The following is a 16,441-nucleotide window of genomic DNA, read 5'->3' as shown; positions in this document are numbered from 1 at the left end:
TGCGGATAAGAACAAGAAGTTGGCAAGATCAACGGTAACTGCAACAGTTGATACTGATTACCATATAGTTGTATTCAGATTCAACATAAGGTATCTAATATAGCGTGCCATTAGGTGTAGAATGTACAATAGTTGTAATTGTTCCTGTAGTGTAGAATATACAACACTTGTAATTGTTCATGTATACATAAAAAGTAAAGCATATAACATTCTAATTAATAAGGTATATGGCGTGTTTACGTACGTGTTCAACATTTATTCGGTGATGATTACGGGGCGTTGGTAATGTGATGCACGTGTGCGTAACATTATGTACTGATGGTTAACAGTTTATTTATAATGATCATGAATTGGTATCAACATAATGCACATGTGCATGATTATGTAATATATGAAAATAAAAGTAATGAATGTCAAAAATAACAGTTATTTGTTTAATGTTTATTATTGATGATTATTGGGTGTTAATAATGTGATGCACATGTGCATAATTATGTATTATTGGTTAACAGTTTATTATTATTTTTTTTTATGATTACAGATGGTTGGCAACATAATGCACGCAGGTGCGCAAGAATAAATACACACAAAAAAGGCGGGCATCTAAGCGAACTCGTGATGAAACCTCAAAAAAGGAGGTTACGTGATGAAACATAAAAAAGGAGGTGACGAAGTGCGTGTGGTAAAGAACAAGAAGTTGGCAAGATCAACGGTAACGGTGACGGTTGATACTGATGATCATATGGTTGTATTCAGATTCAACATATTCAACATAGGGTATCTAATATAGCGTGCCATTAGGTGTAGAATGCACAATAGCTGTAGTTGTTCTTGTAGTGTAGAATGTACAACACTTGTAATTGTTCATGTATGCATAAAAAGTAAAACATATAACATTCTAATTAATAAGGTATATGGCGTGTTTACGCACTTGTTCAACATTTATTCGGTGATGATTACGGGGCATTGGTAATGTGAAGCATATGTGCATAACATTATGTACTGATGGTTAACAGTTTATTTGTGATGGTTGGCAACATAATGCACATGTGCAAGAAGATGGTTGGCAACATAATGCACATGTGCAGGATTACATGATGTATGAAAATATAAGTAACTTATGTAATAAACCAATTGTTTGTTTAATGTTTAATGATAAAAAAAAGAAAAGGATTAATAATTAAACATGAATTATGGTGTATTGGCAAAATAATGCACATGTGCATTATTATGGTATGATTGTAAATAAATGTGATTTACTTGATGAGAGAATAATGAAGCATGTAAAAGTAAACTATAAAAAAACATTTTAAGGATATAAAAATGAATCATGTGAGTGTAAACTTCGAAACACATAAATGTATAATGCCTTTAATCTCAAAGCATATGAATTGCAACTCTTGTTGATCTAAATTTGTAGATGTTACTTATATAAAATTATTCATAACATTTAGCAAGGTACTACACCACAATTACATCCACCAATAGAAGGAAAACTCATACAGAAAAAAAAAAAACAAACAAAATACTATACTGGAAATACATCAAAATTGTTCCAGGCCGCCCAAGTTAAACTCACCTCCTTCGATCTATTTTTACCCATAACTAACTAATGTTCTTGATCTCCTCGACTACCTTCTGCACCGACAATTGACTTTGATTAAAAACATCTTGTTCCTCATTCGCCAAACGCTCCAGAGGTAGATAAGGGACACCGCATAAATCGCCTTTTTCTTTTTTGAAGACCCTTGGACAATATTATGATGTTCCAGCAAATCTTTGAGACTGAAAATAAATGCAGCCGGGCCTTTGCACCAGTGAGTAATTACGGACCAAACTGTTTGAGCGAACTGACATGAAACGGAAATATGTTCACATGTTTCTGGGGAATCGCTGCAGAAAACGTAGCAGTTTGACTGTGTTTGGATGACTGTTGCATTAAGTGCCACCTTCGTTGGGAGTCTCTCGACTAAGGCTATCCACCCGACCAAACCAACTTTTTTAGGTGTCCAATTATTCCAAACAAATACCTGCTCGGGAACCTCCTTATTATATGTTTGTATCATAGACTTCAAACTCCGAACAGAAAAGTCTCCCGACGTGCTCAAACACCAAACTCATAAATCTTTTCAAGTCTCTCCCAGTAGTCATTTCCATTAATTACAAGCAGGCCTAGATCTGGTACATCACAAGGAAAGCAATAACATCACAAATTTATTGGGACAATGTAATATCATGAAACTTTGGAGGAGACCTATCAAAATTAAAGGTAAATCAAACAAGAATATTGAAATTTTAATTTGTCAGGAAACAATTGGTCAGCCTGGATATGGAGCTATAGATACCAAGGTGATCAACTCACCTGTTAACAAAAGAAGACAAATTGGATCACAAGAACAATATGGCCAGAGTAAGTATTAGAAAGTGGCACAAAAAATGGAAGAAGATGGTAGCCTATCCTCTCAAACAGAAGCCATATGACAGTTGCAGAAACAAAAAATGGAAGAAGATGCAATAGCTGTATCAACTAAGTATGTCGCTTATGGACACACAAATCCTCTCTAACGGTTTTAACATTGAAAGACGACTTATTTTTCCGAGTGCAAACCCCACCCATATTGACCCGTCTTCATTATGGTGTCTCTCAGCAGCGCCAAAAGCTACATAAACTCCACCCATGCCTCCCCGGTTGTCGGATTGTTATTCCATTGCCAATCCCACACAGTCACCTCCCTTTTGTTATAGTTGTCCGCCACCCAAGCCCATTTGTTTGCTGCCATCCTGTACATAATTGGATAGTCATCCATAAGGAACTTGTTCATAAAATATACATCAACGACATAGTTTAATTTTCAAAATAATGCACATCAACGACATATTTTAATTTTCAACATAATGCACATGTGCATATAAGTTAATACAATATCATTTACAATCAACATAATGCACATGTGCATATAATTTAATACAACATCATTTACAGTAAATATAATGCACATGTGCATATCATTTAATATAATATCATTTACAAAGTATATACATAATTTGCAGTAACATAATACCTTTAGTCACAAATGAATGAATTGCAACTCTTGATGTTCTGTATTTGTAGGTGTTGTACCAGTGGAAGTAGTGTCAAAAGATAATGAACAATTAGATACATTGATTATAAGACAACATTGTCTAGACATAGATTCAAGAGTCTGAATTTCAAAGCCATGAATGGTATGTTGACTTACAACCGTTTTAGACATAAACCTGTGACTATCAACGGGATTGACAGCAGATGGACCACCAAAGTCGGCATCCGATGTTGTATGAGGATGATATTCAGACAATGAATGAAGAGGATCATCAGATAGACGAGGATATACAAGTGATGAATCAGGAGACGCCATACGTCGCTGTAAACACCGTGTAAACTGCAATCACTGTGAAATACGTGAACGCCGACTATCTATGTGCCGTGAAAACCACCGTACATGGCTCTTCGCCACCGTGAAACCGCCGTGGATGCATCTCAGATGAGTGTGAAGACCATGAACTGGTGAACTTCTGGTGAACTTCTGAAACCCTAGAATGGAGATAACAGTGACATAAGGAGAAAAAAAAAAGAACGCGTGTTTTGGTATAAACATAAGATAATTACAAAAATGCCATGTGTTCACACTGGTTCTCGCGGTTCTCGCAATAAATGGTGGTTCCTAACGGATCCTTATCCTATATATATATATATATATATATATATATATATATATATATATATATATATATATATATAGGGGATGGATCATGAGAAAACTAGTTTAAATGAGAAAACTAGTTTAAATGAGAAAACCAAAAAACTAACTAAAAAAACCTAAAAAAATACCAAAAAATACCAATTTTTTTTTACAATTTTTAAAGAAAAATCGCTACTTTTTATGTATGGAAAAACATTTTCAAAAAAAAAAAAAAATTGTTGTACTGCACATGTGCACTAGTACGGAAAGCCTAAACCACTTAACCCACCCCCCACCGACACCCCCCAAAAACCTAAACCCCCCCCCCTCAAAAACCTAAAACTAAACCCTAAAAATAAACCCGAAAAAAATCTAAACCCCCCACCCCACCCCCCCCCCCCCCAAAAAAAAAAAAAAAACCAAAACCCCCCTTCCCCCCACACCCAAAAACATAATCCTAATCCTAAACTTCCAAAAAAACTAACCCTAAAAGCTAAACTAGACCCAAAAAACTAATTTTAAGCATGTAATGCAATTGTAGTACATGTTATATTGCACATGTGCACTACTATAATAATAGTGTTGAAAACAAGACGACACCATAAATCTTTTTTTATGTCATAAAAAATATGCTCGAATATACTTGAATGAAACATAAGAAAATTTGTGATCTTATGGTGCCATTTTTGTTTTAAAATGATAACGTATGGATAAATGGGAAATGTTTGAAAAGTTATATATTTTTTTCCAATTTTACCCCTCCTTCATTAAAAGTCCCCTCTGCTTCATTAAAAGTCTCTCTCCCCCTTCTTTTTAGTGGATTTTAGTTAGTTTTCTAGTTTTCTCATTTATATCTAGTATTCTCATGATCCTCTCCCTATATATATATATATATATATATATATATATAATATATATATATACATATATATATACCAGTCGTTTACCCGCGCGATGCGGCAGGAAACGTTCAACCAAACTTGTAATAAGCCTTACAGGGCTTGAATAAATAATAACAAAGATACGTTTATCAATTCTCTCGTGATATATTGTATTGTATCTCTATTTGTTTTATTATTTGTAGCATCAGTGTGGTCTATCTAAATCATAAGCCTTACAGAGGTCGATTAAATAATAAGAAACACGCGAATAAGAACATATCAATCATAAACATAGTAATTTAAACTAATATATGATTTGAATTAAAACAACCACGTAATTAAAAATTTAAACATCCAATTGTCATATATCTATACTATATTATATAGTAAATAGTAAAATGGTCATTTTACATAATTTTATTCATGTACAAACTTTTAAAGCTTATTGTGTAAGATGAACGTGTGTGATGAGGTTATATGATGTGTCTAAATCATTAGGCGGACCAAATTAAAATTAAAAATTTAAGTTTATTTTTTAGATTTTATAATATAAAAATGTGACTTCAATGAAGACATACATTTTTAGAGTAGGAGTTGGGTAGAAAGTGTATTTTTCCTAGAAAGTCTAGGAAGTAATGAGAATTGGACATGTGGCATTGAGTTATTTTAACTAAAAAGGAACTATGTAATTTCACATTTTAATTTTATTTTTGGAATTTATTTTTCATTAACTAACAATCCATGATTTTTCGGAATTTTTGTTGTTTTCGAATTCAAATCTGTAAGTCAATGTGTTTATCTGGAAAACTATCAGCATGTTCTTCTTGGTGATGTGTTTTACCAGTCAGAGAGGTTGAAGTCAGTGTGTTTTAACACTCTGAAGTCAATATATAATCAGGTTCTTGGTGATGTGTTTTAATGATTTACCAGTAAGAGAGGTTGAAGTCAGTTTGTTTTAACACTCTGAAGTCAGTGTGTTTTAACACTCCGAAGTCAGCGTGTTCTTGGTGATGTGTTTTACCAGTCAGAGAGGTTGAAGTCAGTGTGTTTTAACACTCTGAAGTCAGTGTGTTAACACCCGTAATCGCTTTGTAAAACACGTAGTACAATGACAGCTTGATCTTACGTATATAGAACAAGGAAAATCTCTTATCTTCATCCATGATTTTAGGTATATTTGGTATGATTTTGGGGGTTTCCAAATGTGGGTTAGAGAGAGAGAGGGGGAAATTCGCGTGAAAATAGGAGTTGTGATTGCCTGACAGTTTTTTTGATTGATTTAAAATCCGGTCATTGACAAAATTGCCCCTACTCATTTAAAACAATCAATTAATTAAACTCAAATATTACAAGATTGCCATTGATTTAATCTCAACCCTTAAACACACCCATTGGATGGACCAGATCGCTTCCTAGACTTTCTAGGAAAAACACACTTTTCGTAGGATCCCCACTCTACATTTTTATACACATATGAAAACGTATCTATCTTAAATTTACACGAAGAAAACATATATTTTTATTTAGTTATGAATTTCATGTTTTAGTGGTCATAGTTGATCAAATGTAATTATCACCAAAAATAATTTGAGTAAATATAAACAATTCTTAAAATATATACAATGTTAAATCAGAAGGGGTATAAACCTTCTGACTTGGTACAAAAGATGAAGTACACTGAAAAGTTTCTTTTCATTTAGAATTAATTTTTTGCTATAAAAGCAGTTAGTGTACTCAAATAAAATTCATCAAAGAGCCTAAAAGGGAACTGGCACAACACATACTGACTTTGTAGAAAGGCCAAGTTACCATGTAGTTTTGAACTTAACAGTAAAGATACCTACACAGGATACCAATTTCAAATGCTGCAAACTTCATTTTCAAAATTTTATAAACCAAAACTACAAATACAAGTTGAACAAGCTAACACAGCAAGCAGTTGTGAAAGCCGCAACCAAATAGAAGAAAAACAAACATAGAAGAAAGCATATACTAAACTACCAGATACATTAAAATTGCAACCCTACGTCAAAATCTCCCCGGTTCTCCATCGAGATGCCCACCATTCTCGATCGTTTCGCCATCCACCAGAAGCTCTCTTCTTTGATCTCCTCTGTGATATTATCTACCGACACTGCTTTACATTTGAAAATTTTCTCGTTGCGATGTATCCAAATCTTCCAGATAGTCATGAAAAAGATCGCATTTATTACCTTTTTCCTCAAAGTCGGCATGACTAAATTCGCCCCAAACTGGATGACTTGGTCTAGAGTCTCAGCCGCAACTGGATGCGGGATTTTAACCCAAGCCCAAATGATGTCCTCAAAACAAGATAGGTAGCGAACAGATGGGCCGCAGTCTCCTGAACTGTCCTGCATAGAGGGCAACTTCCGTTTCCAACGTTCACATTCCTAATAGCCAAAGCATCAGCTGTAGGAATCCGCCCAAAAGTACATGATCGCCTTGTGCATCAGGTGCGCCTTTTTAAACAAAGACTGCACATGAACTCAAAAATCCATATACTGGTTCACGTAACTGAAACATGACTACAGACTCATCCAATATAAAATCACAACAAAAAGTGGAAGGAAATATCAAAAAACAATCACCAGACTGAAAATTCATCAACTTCTTACAACTGCAAACATAAAATGTTTGTAAAAAGCTCCTTATCTCGTTTTATTTCACATCAAAATCATCAATCTTTCTTCGTTCAAGACACTCCTCAGTTCTAAACAAAAATTTGAATTAGAAATAACATGATGCCCAATCACGTTCAGATTTGAGGACTATAGCTTAAGTGACTTAACCAATAATAATACCAACAGAAACAAATTACCTTTAATAACTTGGCCTTGGCCAATTTTGAAGGTGAACGGCTGCTGCCCCTCATCCTTGGTGCTAATAATCACCAAAAAAAAAAAGATTCTTTAAACATAAAACATATCAAAAGTAGATGAAATAAAACATACAATCTCATCAATATGCTACAATCATTCTAACCTCCAAATAAAAATATCACAAAAAATAGAAATAAAACGGAAAAGAAAAAACATATTGCAACCAAATCAAGTAGAACCACAAGCTTCCAATTGATTCAAATAAAACAACACGCGCCAAGCCAATAAAGTTTCAAACAGAACGCAAAGTGCATCGCTTTTCGTACAAAAAGTACAATGTATTTAATATTTATATAATTTTTTTATACTTGTCATTAGTTTCTAGCATAACGTATCTAAAAGGTACATGGTGAAATACTTTGGAATCCAATAACTGTCCATTAAAAATACGATGTGACGAATAGGTCTTCAATAAAAAGCCACCACACAGCAAGTCAAATTACCATAAATATCCTTATGAACCAATACATATTTTGTGTACCTTATCTATTGCTTGAGTTACCATAACCCCGCCTTTGTTAATCTTCTCAAACTCCATGTTTGCTATGCGGCGGTTTGGAAAAAAAACCCAATCCGATTTGAAATAAAAACCAGTTTCAACCCGACGGTTTGGATACCGGCTCGTATTCTCGATCTTTGAAACCAGTTTATAACACGAATCGATTGTAAAAAAACAGGTTAAAACCAGTTTTTTTTGTCCCAATCCGGTTTATACCTGCCTTCGCCATCGGTTCTCACAATCACCATCCTTTCATTTTATGCACACTTGCCATCATCGTCACCTGAAATCGCCATGAACGAAGGTCACATGTCCTTGCCGGTATTATCAAGGAAACCTAAGCACTGATGAACATACTATCAAGCATCTAAATGACCAGAAACAATTAGGGTTTGCAGATTTACCTCACCATTCATGATTTATCAAGAACGTTGCAGCTCAATCTTAAGCTCGGGAAAAGTTAGATCGAGTCTGTTCGACTCAAACACCAGACCCAAAAACAGATTTAACAACACATCCTACATTGATTTCAAACACGAAGCAGCGGCAGTGTCCAACTCACATAACATCAGCTGCGAGCAGTGGAGATGGGTTTACCGTGGCGCTATCAGTCACCATCGTCTCGCCACATACTATTTGAATTAAGAACTTAGTCCCTGAACTTAAAATCTAACTGTGTATGATTCTTTATGCAGAACTTGCTATAAAAACATACAGATCAGTATGCAAAGTATGAAAAAAGATTAGGGTTTTGTGTGTATATACCTAGAAGACATAAAGTTCATCTTTTTATTGCGAGCCAAAATACCATCTGTTGTTGATGTTGAATCACATTCTGAAGTTCATGTAGGGCTGCAGGCTGATCAGTTCTTCTTCAAACAACTCATATAAGACAACCCATCATCAATCCCTATAGAAAGTTCTGATTTGTGCAGCCTAGCTAACCAGATTTACCCTACCTCCTTTCAGCCGATCATCACCCTGTTCAACCAGCTATCCTTGTTTTCTGTTATTCGACATCAGTTAGTAGCGTTTTACGGGTTTCTTGTATAGAAACTAACGTCCAGTCCGGTATCAATGGCATTAAGAATATCACTTAAGACTTCAAGTGCAGGTCCAGCTTCTGTAAATAAAGCTTCCCAACTAATTAAAAACACATAGATTTCTATTAGAATGAGTATCAAACTCATTAAACAAAATGCTATAAAAATCAAGGTTAGTAGTGAGAGCCTCACCATATGCCAAGATTCATCGTTCTCTTAATGCCCATGGTTCAGGTGGTGCATTCTATTGCTGATTCTCGTGCAACAATACTTAATCTTTTAAAACCATGAAAAGGCATTAAAGCTCAAGATCCAATAGATTTCAACAATGGAGGCTAGGAAGATCAAATATAGATTTACTCTCGATCACCTAATTTCTAGATTTCCAAAATACCTAATAACTAAAATTTCAAATTACATGATATCAGGCATAATTCCAATTCCTAACACTAACACGGATCAAGAGTAATAACGTTTAATCAAATACGTTACAGGTCCATACCTGAATAGGCTTAGAGCCGTACTTGAACACAACGCCATCAGAGGTAAAGTCCAAAGCAACCCGATAAATCAGCTAGATCTGGTCATGAAACGGCATCTGGTGAGAGATCTGGCATGATATTCTTGAGTCGCCGATAGAGAGAGAAGGTCTGATGAAGTTTTGTGAGGGGTGAGTTGTGAGAGAGAAGGGAAGGAAATGTTGATCCGTGTGAACTGAAGTGGACGGCTGAAGATCACGATCCGTGTGAAAAGTGAGAGAAATGGACGGTGAAGATGAACCAGTTAAAAGGGTAAATTATTTGTGTTTCTTGATTGTGCATTGAGAGTGTTTTCAACACATTGCCAAATTACCATTCTATCCTTCCTATATGCTTATTATAGTATATATATATATATATATATATATATATATATATATATATATATATATATATATATATATATATATATATATGGGGATGGTTCAAATGAAAAGCACTTTTATTGTGAAAACTCGAAAACTAACTAAAAAAAGCCTAAAAAACACACAAATTTTTTTTTTATAAAAATCGCTGGTTTTTACATATAAAAAAAACTTTTTTTGAAAAAAAAAAATTGTAGTACACATACACATGTGCACTACACAATTTTTTTTTTGGAACTTTTTTTATATAATAAAACCTGCGAAATTTGGTTTGAAAAAAAAAATAAAAAAAAAAATTTTGTATGTTTTTTTGGCTTTTTTAATTAGTTTTCGAGTTTTCACAATAACTAGTGGTTTTCATTTGAACCTTCCCCTATATATATATATATATATATATATATATATATATATATATATATATATATATATATATATATAAACCGGTCTGACTGCTCCGACCAATGGACCGGTAAGAAGACCAGTTCGACGTCCGGTCCGGTTATTAAAACATTGTCCACAGCTCATAGCCATTGTCGTAACCCACCATAACCAACTTGATGAGAGAGCATGTAAACTATATCATCATTGTTAAAGTACGCTCAAATTGATTTCTAACATTATATAAACTTGAAGTTCTTATGTAAAAAAACAGCATTAAGATATAAAAATCAAGTTTTAAGCTCGTTGTACACCCACACCAGCCCGATTGAAATAACATCTTCCCTATCTCTAGTCATTCTGATTCAGATTCACGTTTTAGCTTCTTTTTTCGGTGACTTCTAGGAATTCGTGATGTTTGGATGAATTGGTTCACTTTCGTATTTGTACTTCACTAATGAGGTACGAATTGTTGGTAGTCCTAGCGAAAATGCTTATTCATTGTAGCGATAGTGTTTGATTCATGACATCACATTTCTTTGTAACTGTTACTTGAGGTACCGATGACCCAACCTACATTACATGAGTTATTGTTTTTTTTTTTTTTTTGAACATGAGTTATTGTTTTTTTTAACATGAATTACTGTTGCATGTATCTTATCAAGTATTGCCATTGTTATGCCTAGGATAGGTTAAAATCATGCAATGTTTTGTAGAAGATGAACTTTTATATTTTTTCTTAATCAACGACTTATGGATTTACTCATAATAATTTCATTCAGTAGAATAAAGTCATGCAATGTGCACATGTCTATGATTGATCTCAGTTGATTCCAAACATTTGCTTCTGGCAATTGGATGTTTTTGTGAAGATTGTAGAAACACATCCTACGTATCTTCCTCTATGATGAATTGAGACCTGAATATTTAAATCGTCAACTTTAGCAATTCTTCTTTGAGTTTAGTTTTCGTTTGAGTAAATAAATTAAATTAAGTAAGGTTCCAGTAGCAAAGCTACAAAGCATAGACGAAAAATGTAATCTATAAAGACCTACCGCCAACACCGTAGTTTTAAATATATCACATCATGAATTGAGAACTCTACTTGAAATATAAGTTTGACTACAGCCTAATTTAGCTTGTGAAAGAAAGACTAATTCATTAATGAACCTCAAAGGGGATCAATAAGGCCACTAGGGGTGGTTCACTAGTGATGGAATTCCATCACTCCCACTATCCAATCAAGTAATGCCATGTCATCAATCAAATTTCCATCACTAGTGATAGAAATGTAGGAGGGGTGGAATCACTAGTGATGGAATTCTATCACTCCCTCCCAAAACGGTCATATATGTGCAACGGTCGAAATTTCAAACTTTTCAACGGTTGATGTGAACAACGCGTTGAAGATACCACGCGTGATCAGACCACCGGCGGCGGTGTGCCGTGGTAGTTCAACGCGTTATGGCTCACCATAACGCTTCCGCCCCGTCTGCTCTAACAGTATTTGGGATCACGTATCTACTTTTAAGGGGAAAAAATTGCATGACAATAGTTGCTAAAGGAAAAAAGATAGTGTGATGGGACGTCACCCATTTACGACAACGTGAAATTCATTATATTACATATATACTGTGCTACTATATGTCAACGTAAGTTTACTAAACAATGAATGACTTAATGTTTTGCTTCATTGGCTGTACTATCATTGAAACTCAAGATCGTTGATGATGTTTCAGCATGTTATAAACGATAAATCCTCCCCATATACCATGGGCCGGATATTAGTTTTATCGGTTGAGGGAATGTGCGACATTCGTATAGTTTCATTGTTGGCCTATACCTTCCATTGAGATTTAAGCATCGCATTGCCAAGTTAGCTACAACCAGAAGTTCATCCCTAGTACCCTCTTTAATCACCGTTGCATCAAAAATAGACATAACACGCTCTTCTTCCATAGCCAACATAAAGTGTGTAGCCAAACTTCTATGTTCACCAAATCTATTTTGGGAAATTGGACTTTCTCCGGTTAAGAGTTCAACTAAAACAACTCCAAAACTATATACATCACTTTTTTCAGTAAATTGACTAGATTGGAAATACTCAGGATCAAGGTAGCCAAACGTACCTTTTACTAAGGTAGTCAAATGGGTTTGCTCTACTGAAACAAACCTAGAAGTTCCAAAGTCTGAAACTTTTGCCCTGTATTTCTCATCCAAAAGTATATTAGTGGTTTTAATGTCTCTATGGTATATTGGAATGGAAGTTGCTGAATGCAAGTAAGCAAGTGCTCCTGAAACCTCTGTAGCTATCTGTAATCTCATGTTCAAAGAAATTGGGAATCCGTCTATTCCCTTGTGAAGTCGATCGTACAAGGTGCCATTTGGAATGAATTCAGAAACAAGCAAAGGGACGTCTGTCTCTAAGCAGCATCCAAATAGTTTGACCACGTTTCTATGATTGACTTGGGATAGAATAACCACCTCATTAATGAATTGTTGTAATTGACTCTCATCAACAACCTTTGATTTCTTGATTGCTACAATCCTACCATCCACTAACATCCCTTTATACACTGTACCTTGTCCTCCACGTCCCAGAATTCTATTCTCATTGAAGTTGTCTGTCGCCTTCTCTAGCTCGTGTGATGTGAAAAGTATGGTTTTACCAACTAAAGACGGGTCAGCTTCTTCTTGTTGCTTTAAAAGTAAACCGCCATTTCGTTTAAAGAATCTCTTTCTTTGTCTCCTTTCTTTTGTTTTCTTGAACCACTTATACAATGCATAGCTAGTTGCCACAAGAAAAAGTACACCCACAGTTATGCTAACACCTGAATCAAGGACAATACAATATGGCAAGTTAGTAACTAATTTAACCTTTGAAAATAAGACAATTGTTCATGCTCTGCTGCCTTCTTTGTTCTCTGCTTTGTTTATGAACATAGAAGTTGTCCTTGAATGCTACAACTCTAAAGGGTCGCCTATTTCATATTTTGGACGCACATACAATATATACATAATCCAGCAACGACTAGTCGAGATGTAGAAGATCTCAAATCAAGTAGCCATTTCTACCTTATAAGAGATCTAAGGTTGAAGTTTTAAAGTCAAAACCAACTTAATTATGTATTCTAATTTTGCACTGTCAGAAATTTGCCACACAAAATATCATACAAATTAACTTTGCATCCAAAACAGATCAAGAGACTGAACTTTTCATTTATCTCATGATAAAGTCTTCGATTGGTCATCATATATTAAACTTGTGATGCAAAACATTCTATACAAATTAACAAAGACTTTGAACCAGCTAAAGAACTTAAGATAAGTGTGCATATACTGATCATCACGAGCAAAGAGATCGAAGTTAAATTACCTAGAATAACACCCGTGGATGATTTGCTGCCAAAACTTGTTGCAGACAGGTTTGGTCCACAACTGAAATTTATTACTTTAGGATTTGAGCCATCGCCACCATATATTATATCATAGTCACATGAGGCATGACCAGGGCAGCTTGCACAGTCTTCAATTACTAGACACACATCATACATAGAAGTAATTAAAAGCCGGCAAAACAAGTTAATAAAAACAGAATTAAATAGATGCTACAATACCTTCACATCCATCAAATAAGTAAGGATTTCCCTTGTAGCCCATATGACGGGAACATCTCGGCGTCTGCACAAAAGTATTGTTACCCATATCCAGTTCCACATTCATATGATCCGCCGCTCCTTGACAGCAATTTAGAGTGGTGTTATGTGGAAGCGTCCACATAAGGGACATTGGAATCAAAGCATCATTAGCTGCAACAGATTGGATAGAAAAGCTTCCTTTTAGATACGAATCGACATCCACCAAGAAGGCATACCCACAACCTCCATCTCTCCCCAGACCCGTGAGTTTTATGCTGTATGACTTAATAAAATGAGGAATTGTTGTTTGGCAACAACTAATGCCAAAACACTCATTGTTTCTTTCACTAACAGTCTCATTCAGACAAGAAGTGGAACACCCGGTGAGCACACTCCCGTTTTCCATCATAACCGCATTACCACATCCATTAAAAAGAAATCTATTGTTATAACTGCAGAACAGGAAGGGGCTCCCATGAAGATCGATGCTCATGATCTGACTCATATTCTGAACTGGGTTTTGGCAATCAGAGATTCTTGGCGTACTAACAATGACTGTTTGATTATTTAAGTCAACCCCCAAGAATTCCAGGTGGTTGAGTGCAGATAGATATGGCGTCGAGGATTTGCACTCAATGATGTACCATTCATTGGCAGAACAATCCGCACCAATTCCAAAAGGGTATGGAATCGTCACGTTGTTCCCACATGTATCGTTGCAACCTGTCTTGGCGAATTTTGAAACTGAAACTGATGTTATCGAAAGGAAAATGAGTAAATACGGATAAGGATGAAATAATTTCATGTTTCTAAAGAAGAAGGAATATGATATATAGCAGAAATTGTTAGGAGTTTTTTATGTTTATAGTGGTAACTAATGGAGAGAAATAAACCAGAGACCAAAGGGCAGATCAAGTCTTACCGAAATACTGTGGTTAGCAATGGTTCGTGGGAAACTAGGAATTGTTTAATGATAGATTAGTGATACTCTTTTTACATGGTCCAACTTCTAGTGCTTGCCATCAATATGAAAGTGTTTTTCTTTTTTTTTTTTTTTTTTTTTTTTTTGAAAAGTAACTTTCATTAACGACAAGCCAAACCTCAAACCGAGGTGGCACCACTAGAAGTTGTTTAATAATTACTGAGAAAGTGTGGTTGGTTAATAATTATTGGAGAAAAAGTATTAATAAAAGGTTTAGAATACTGTTTATCAAATATAACACTTGCTTAACATCAATAATTTTAATTTAAGAAATATGTATATTGAATGTTCTTTTTATTTGGGCATCAATAATCTCTCAAAAACAAAACCGCAAAACCAAACACCATGTTAAGGGGGAGGGGGTGGTTATCACTTGCAAAAATTCCATCACTCACAACATCCAATCAAGTTCCGTCATGTTATCAACCATTATTCTATCACTCATAACCTTTTTTAGTGGAAATGCCCATCACTCACAACACCAAACAATAAACCCTCACACACTCTCACATCCAATTATCACGGAATGCCCATCACGAGTGAATTTTATCACGCAATCCAATTATCACACGCTAATTTGTTTGAGTGGCGATGATTTGTTTGTTTGTTTCACACGTGGAAGAAGTATATCACGTGTAAAAAAGGAACCACCCCCGGTCCCCTAATAATGTCACAAGGTTGTCACATGCATTATTAGCTTATCAATGACAAGAATTGTCAGGATCATGTATGTCCTTTTATGAATTTTCGTCCACTTAATTCTTCTGCTTATAGAAAGTCGGGATCATGTATGTCCTTTTATTAAGCACTTGGTTATTCACACATCCATTCATTTTATTTTTACAATCTTTAAACCCTATAGGAAGCGTATAGAGCAATACAGTTTCTCTGAGTTCAAGCGTATTGAGCAATACACTTCCTGTATGTGTACTTGAAGTACAAACTTTTCAGAAGATGGTCAGCTAATGATTAGTGGACTAGAGAAATCATATAGGGCCATACTTTCTCTTGAGGATTTTTTTTTTTTTTTTTTTTTTTTTTTGCAAGAGCAGCATATTGTTTTTAGTATCTTTTTTAACTTTATTTTTTTTAAATTAATTAAGTTGGTTTTTTTTTTTGTTTTAAAATGATGTTGGTTTTTTGTTATAAATTTATAAAAGACGTAGTGAAATTAAGCAATCCAAACAAACTAAACATATCCAAATTAAACAAATATTACAAATACTTAAAATTAAATTCAATTGCTCGTACAGTACTGCATCATATATTAATAACATAAACCACTATCGTCATCAATCCTCATCAGACTCAGCGAGCTCCTCCTCCGTAAATTTCGGGCCAGGGGCATAGCTTTCAAGGGGCCATGGGGCGCCCGACGCCCGAACTTTTCGCTCAGTAGTGTTATGTATATGCGTTTCGTATAGATTTTTTAGGTATATATGTTTTCGACCACCCAGTTTTATAAAAAAAAAATTTACTCATATAGAATTTTTA

The 16,441-nt window shown here is 34.8% G+C and overlaps 1 protein-coding gene and 1 long non-coding RNA gene across 9 annotated transcripts; both read right to left on the bottom strand.

Annotated features, from left to right (window-relative positions):
* Nucleotides 1-6,453: 6,453 nt before the first annotated feature.
* On the bottom strand, nt 6,454-9,745 carry LOC110895394. Of its 6 annotated transcripts, XR_004879367.1 has the most exons (8): nt 9,548-9,737; nt 9,238-9,446; nt 8,768-9,145; nt 8,407-8,703; nt 7,985-8,285; nt 7,443-7,504; nt 7,213-7,334; nt 6,457-7,098 (listed from the first exon to the last, which is right to left on the bottom strand). It is a non-coding gene; the product is annotated as an uncharacterized LOC110895394 (long non-coding RNA). The 6 variants fall into 6 exon arrangements; XR_002567095.2 differs by having other exon boundaries at nt 8,407-9,145; XR_002567096.2 differs by having other exon boundaries at nt 6,457-7,334; nt 9,548-9,735.
* A 2,141-nt stretch (nt 9,746-11,886) lies between these two features.
* Nucleotides 11,887-14,964, bottom strand: LOC110895392 (wall-associated receptor kinase-like 8). 3 transcript variants are annotated; one of them, XM_035983276.1, is made up of 4 exons: nt 14,888-14,959; nt 13,945-14,715; nt 13,704-13,862; nt 11,887-13,158 (listed from the first exon to the last, which is right to left on the bottom strand). In XM_035983276.1, the coding sequence occupies exons 2-4, from the start codon at nt 14,468-14,470 to the stop codon at nt 12,071-12,073; spliced, it is 1,773 nt and encodes a 590-aa protein (XP_035839169.1). In that variant the 5' UTR covers nt 14,471-14,715; nt 14,888-14,959; the 3' UTR covers nt 11,887-12,070. The 3 variants fall into 3 exon arrangements, with proteins under 3 accessions (XP_035839169.1, XP_021998398.1, XP_021998397.1); XM_022142706.2 differs by having other exon boundaries at nt 11,887-12,369; nt 12,457-13,158; nt 13,945-14,933; XM_022142705.2 differs by having other exon boundaries at nt 13,945-14,964.
* Between the last annotated feature and the right edge of the window lie 1,477 nt (nt 14,965-16,441).

This window comes from Helianthus annuus, chromosome 14 (genome assembly GCF_002127325.2).
Source record: "Helianthus annuus cultivar XRQ/B chromosome 14, HanXRQr2.0-SUNRISE, whole genome shotgun sequence".
NCBI lineage: Eukaryota > Viridiplantae > Streptophyta > Magnoliopsida > Asterales > Asteraceae > Helianthus > Helianthus annuus.
The sequence above is the reverse complement of the archived record's forward strand: the minus strand, read 5'-3'. Positions and strand labels throughout refer to the sequence as shown.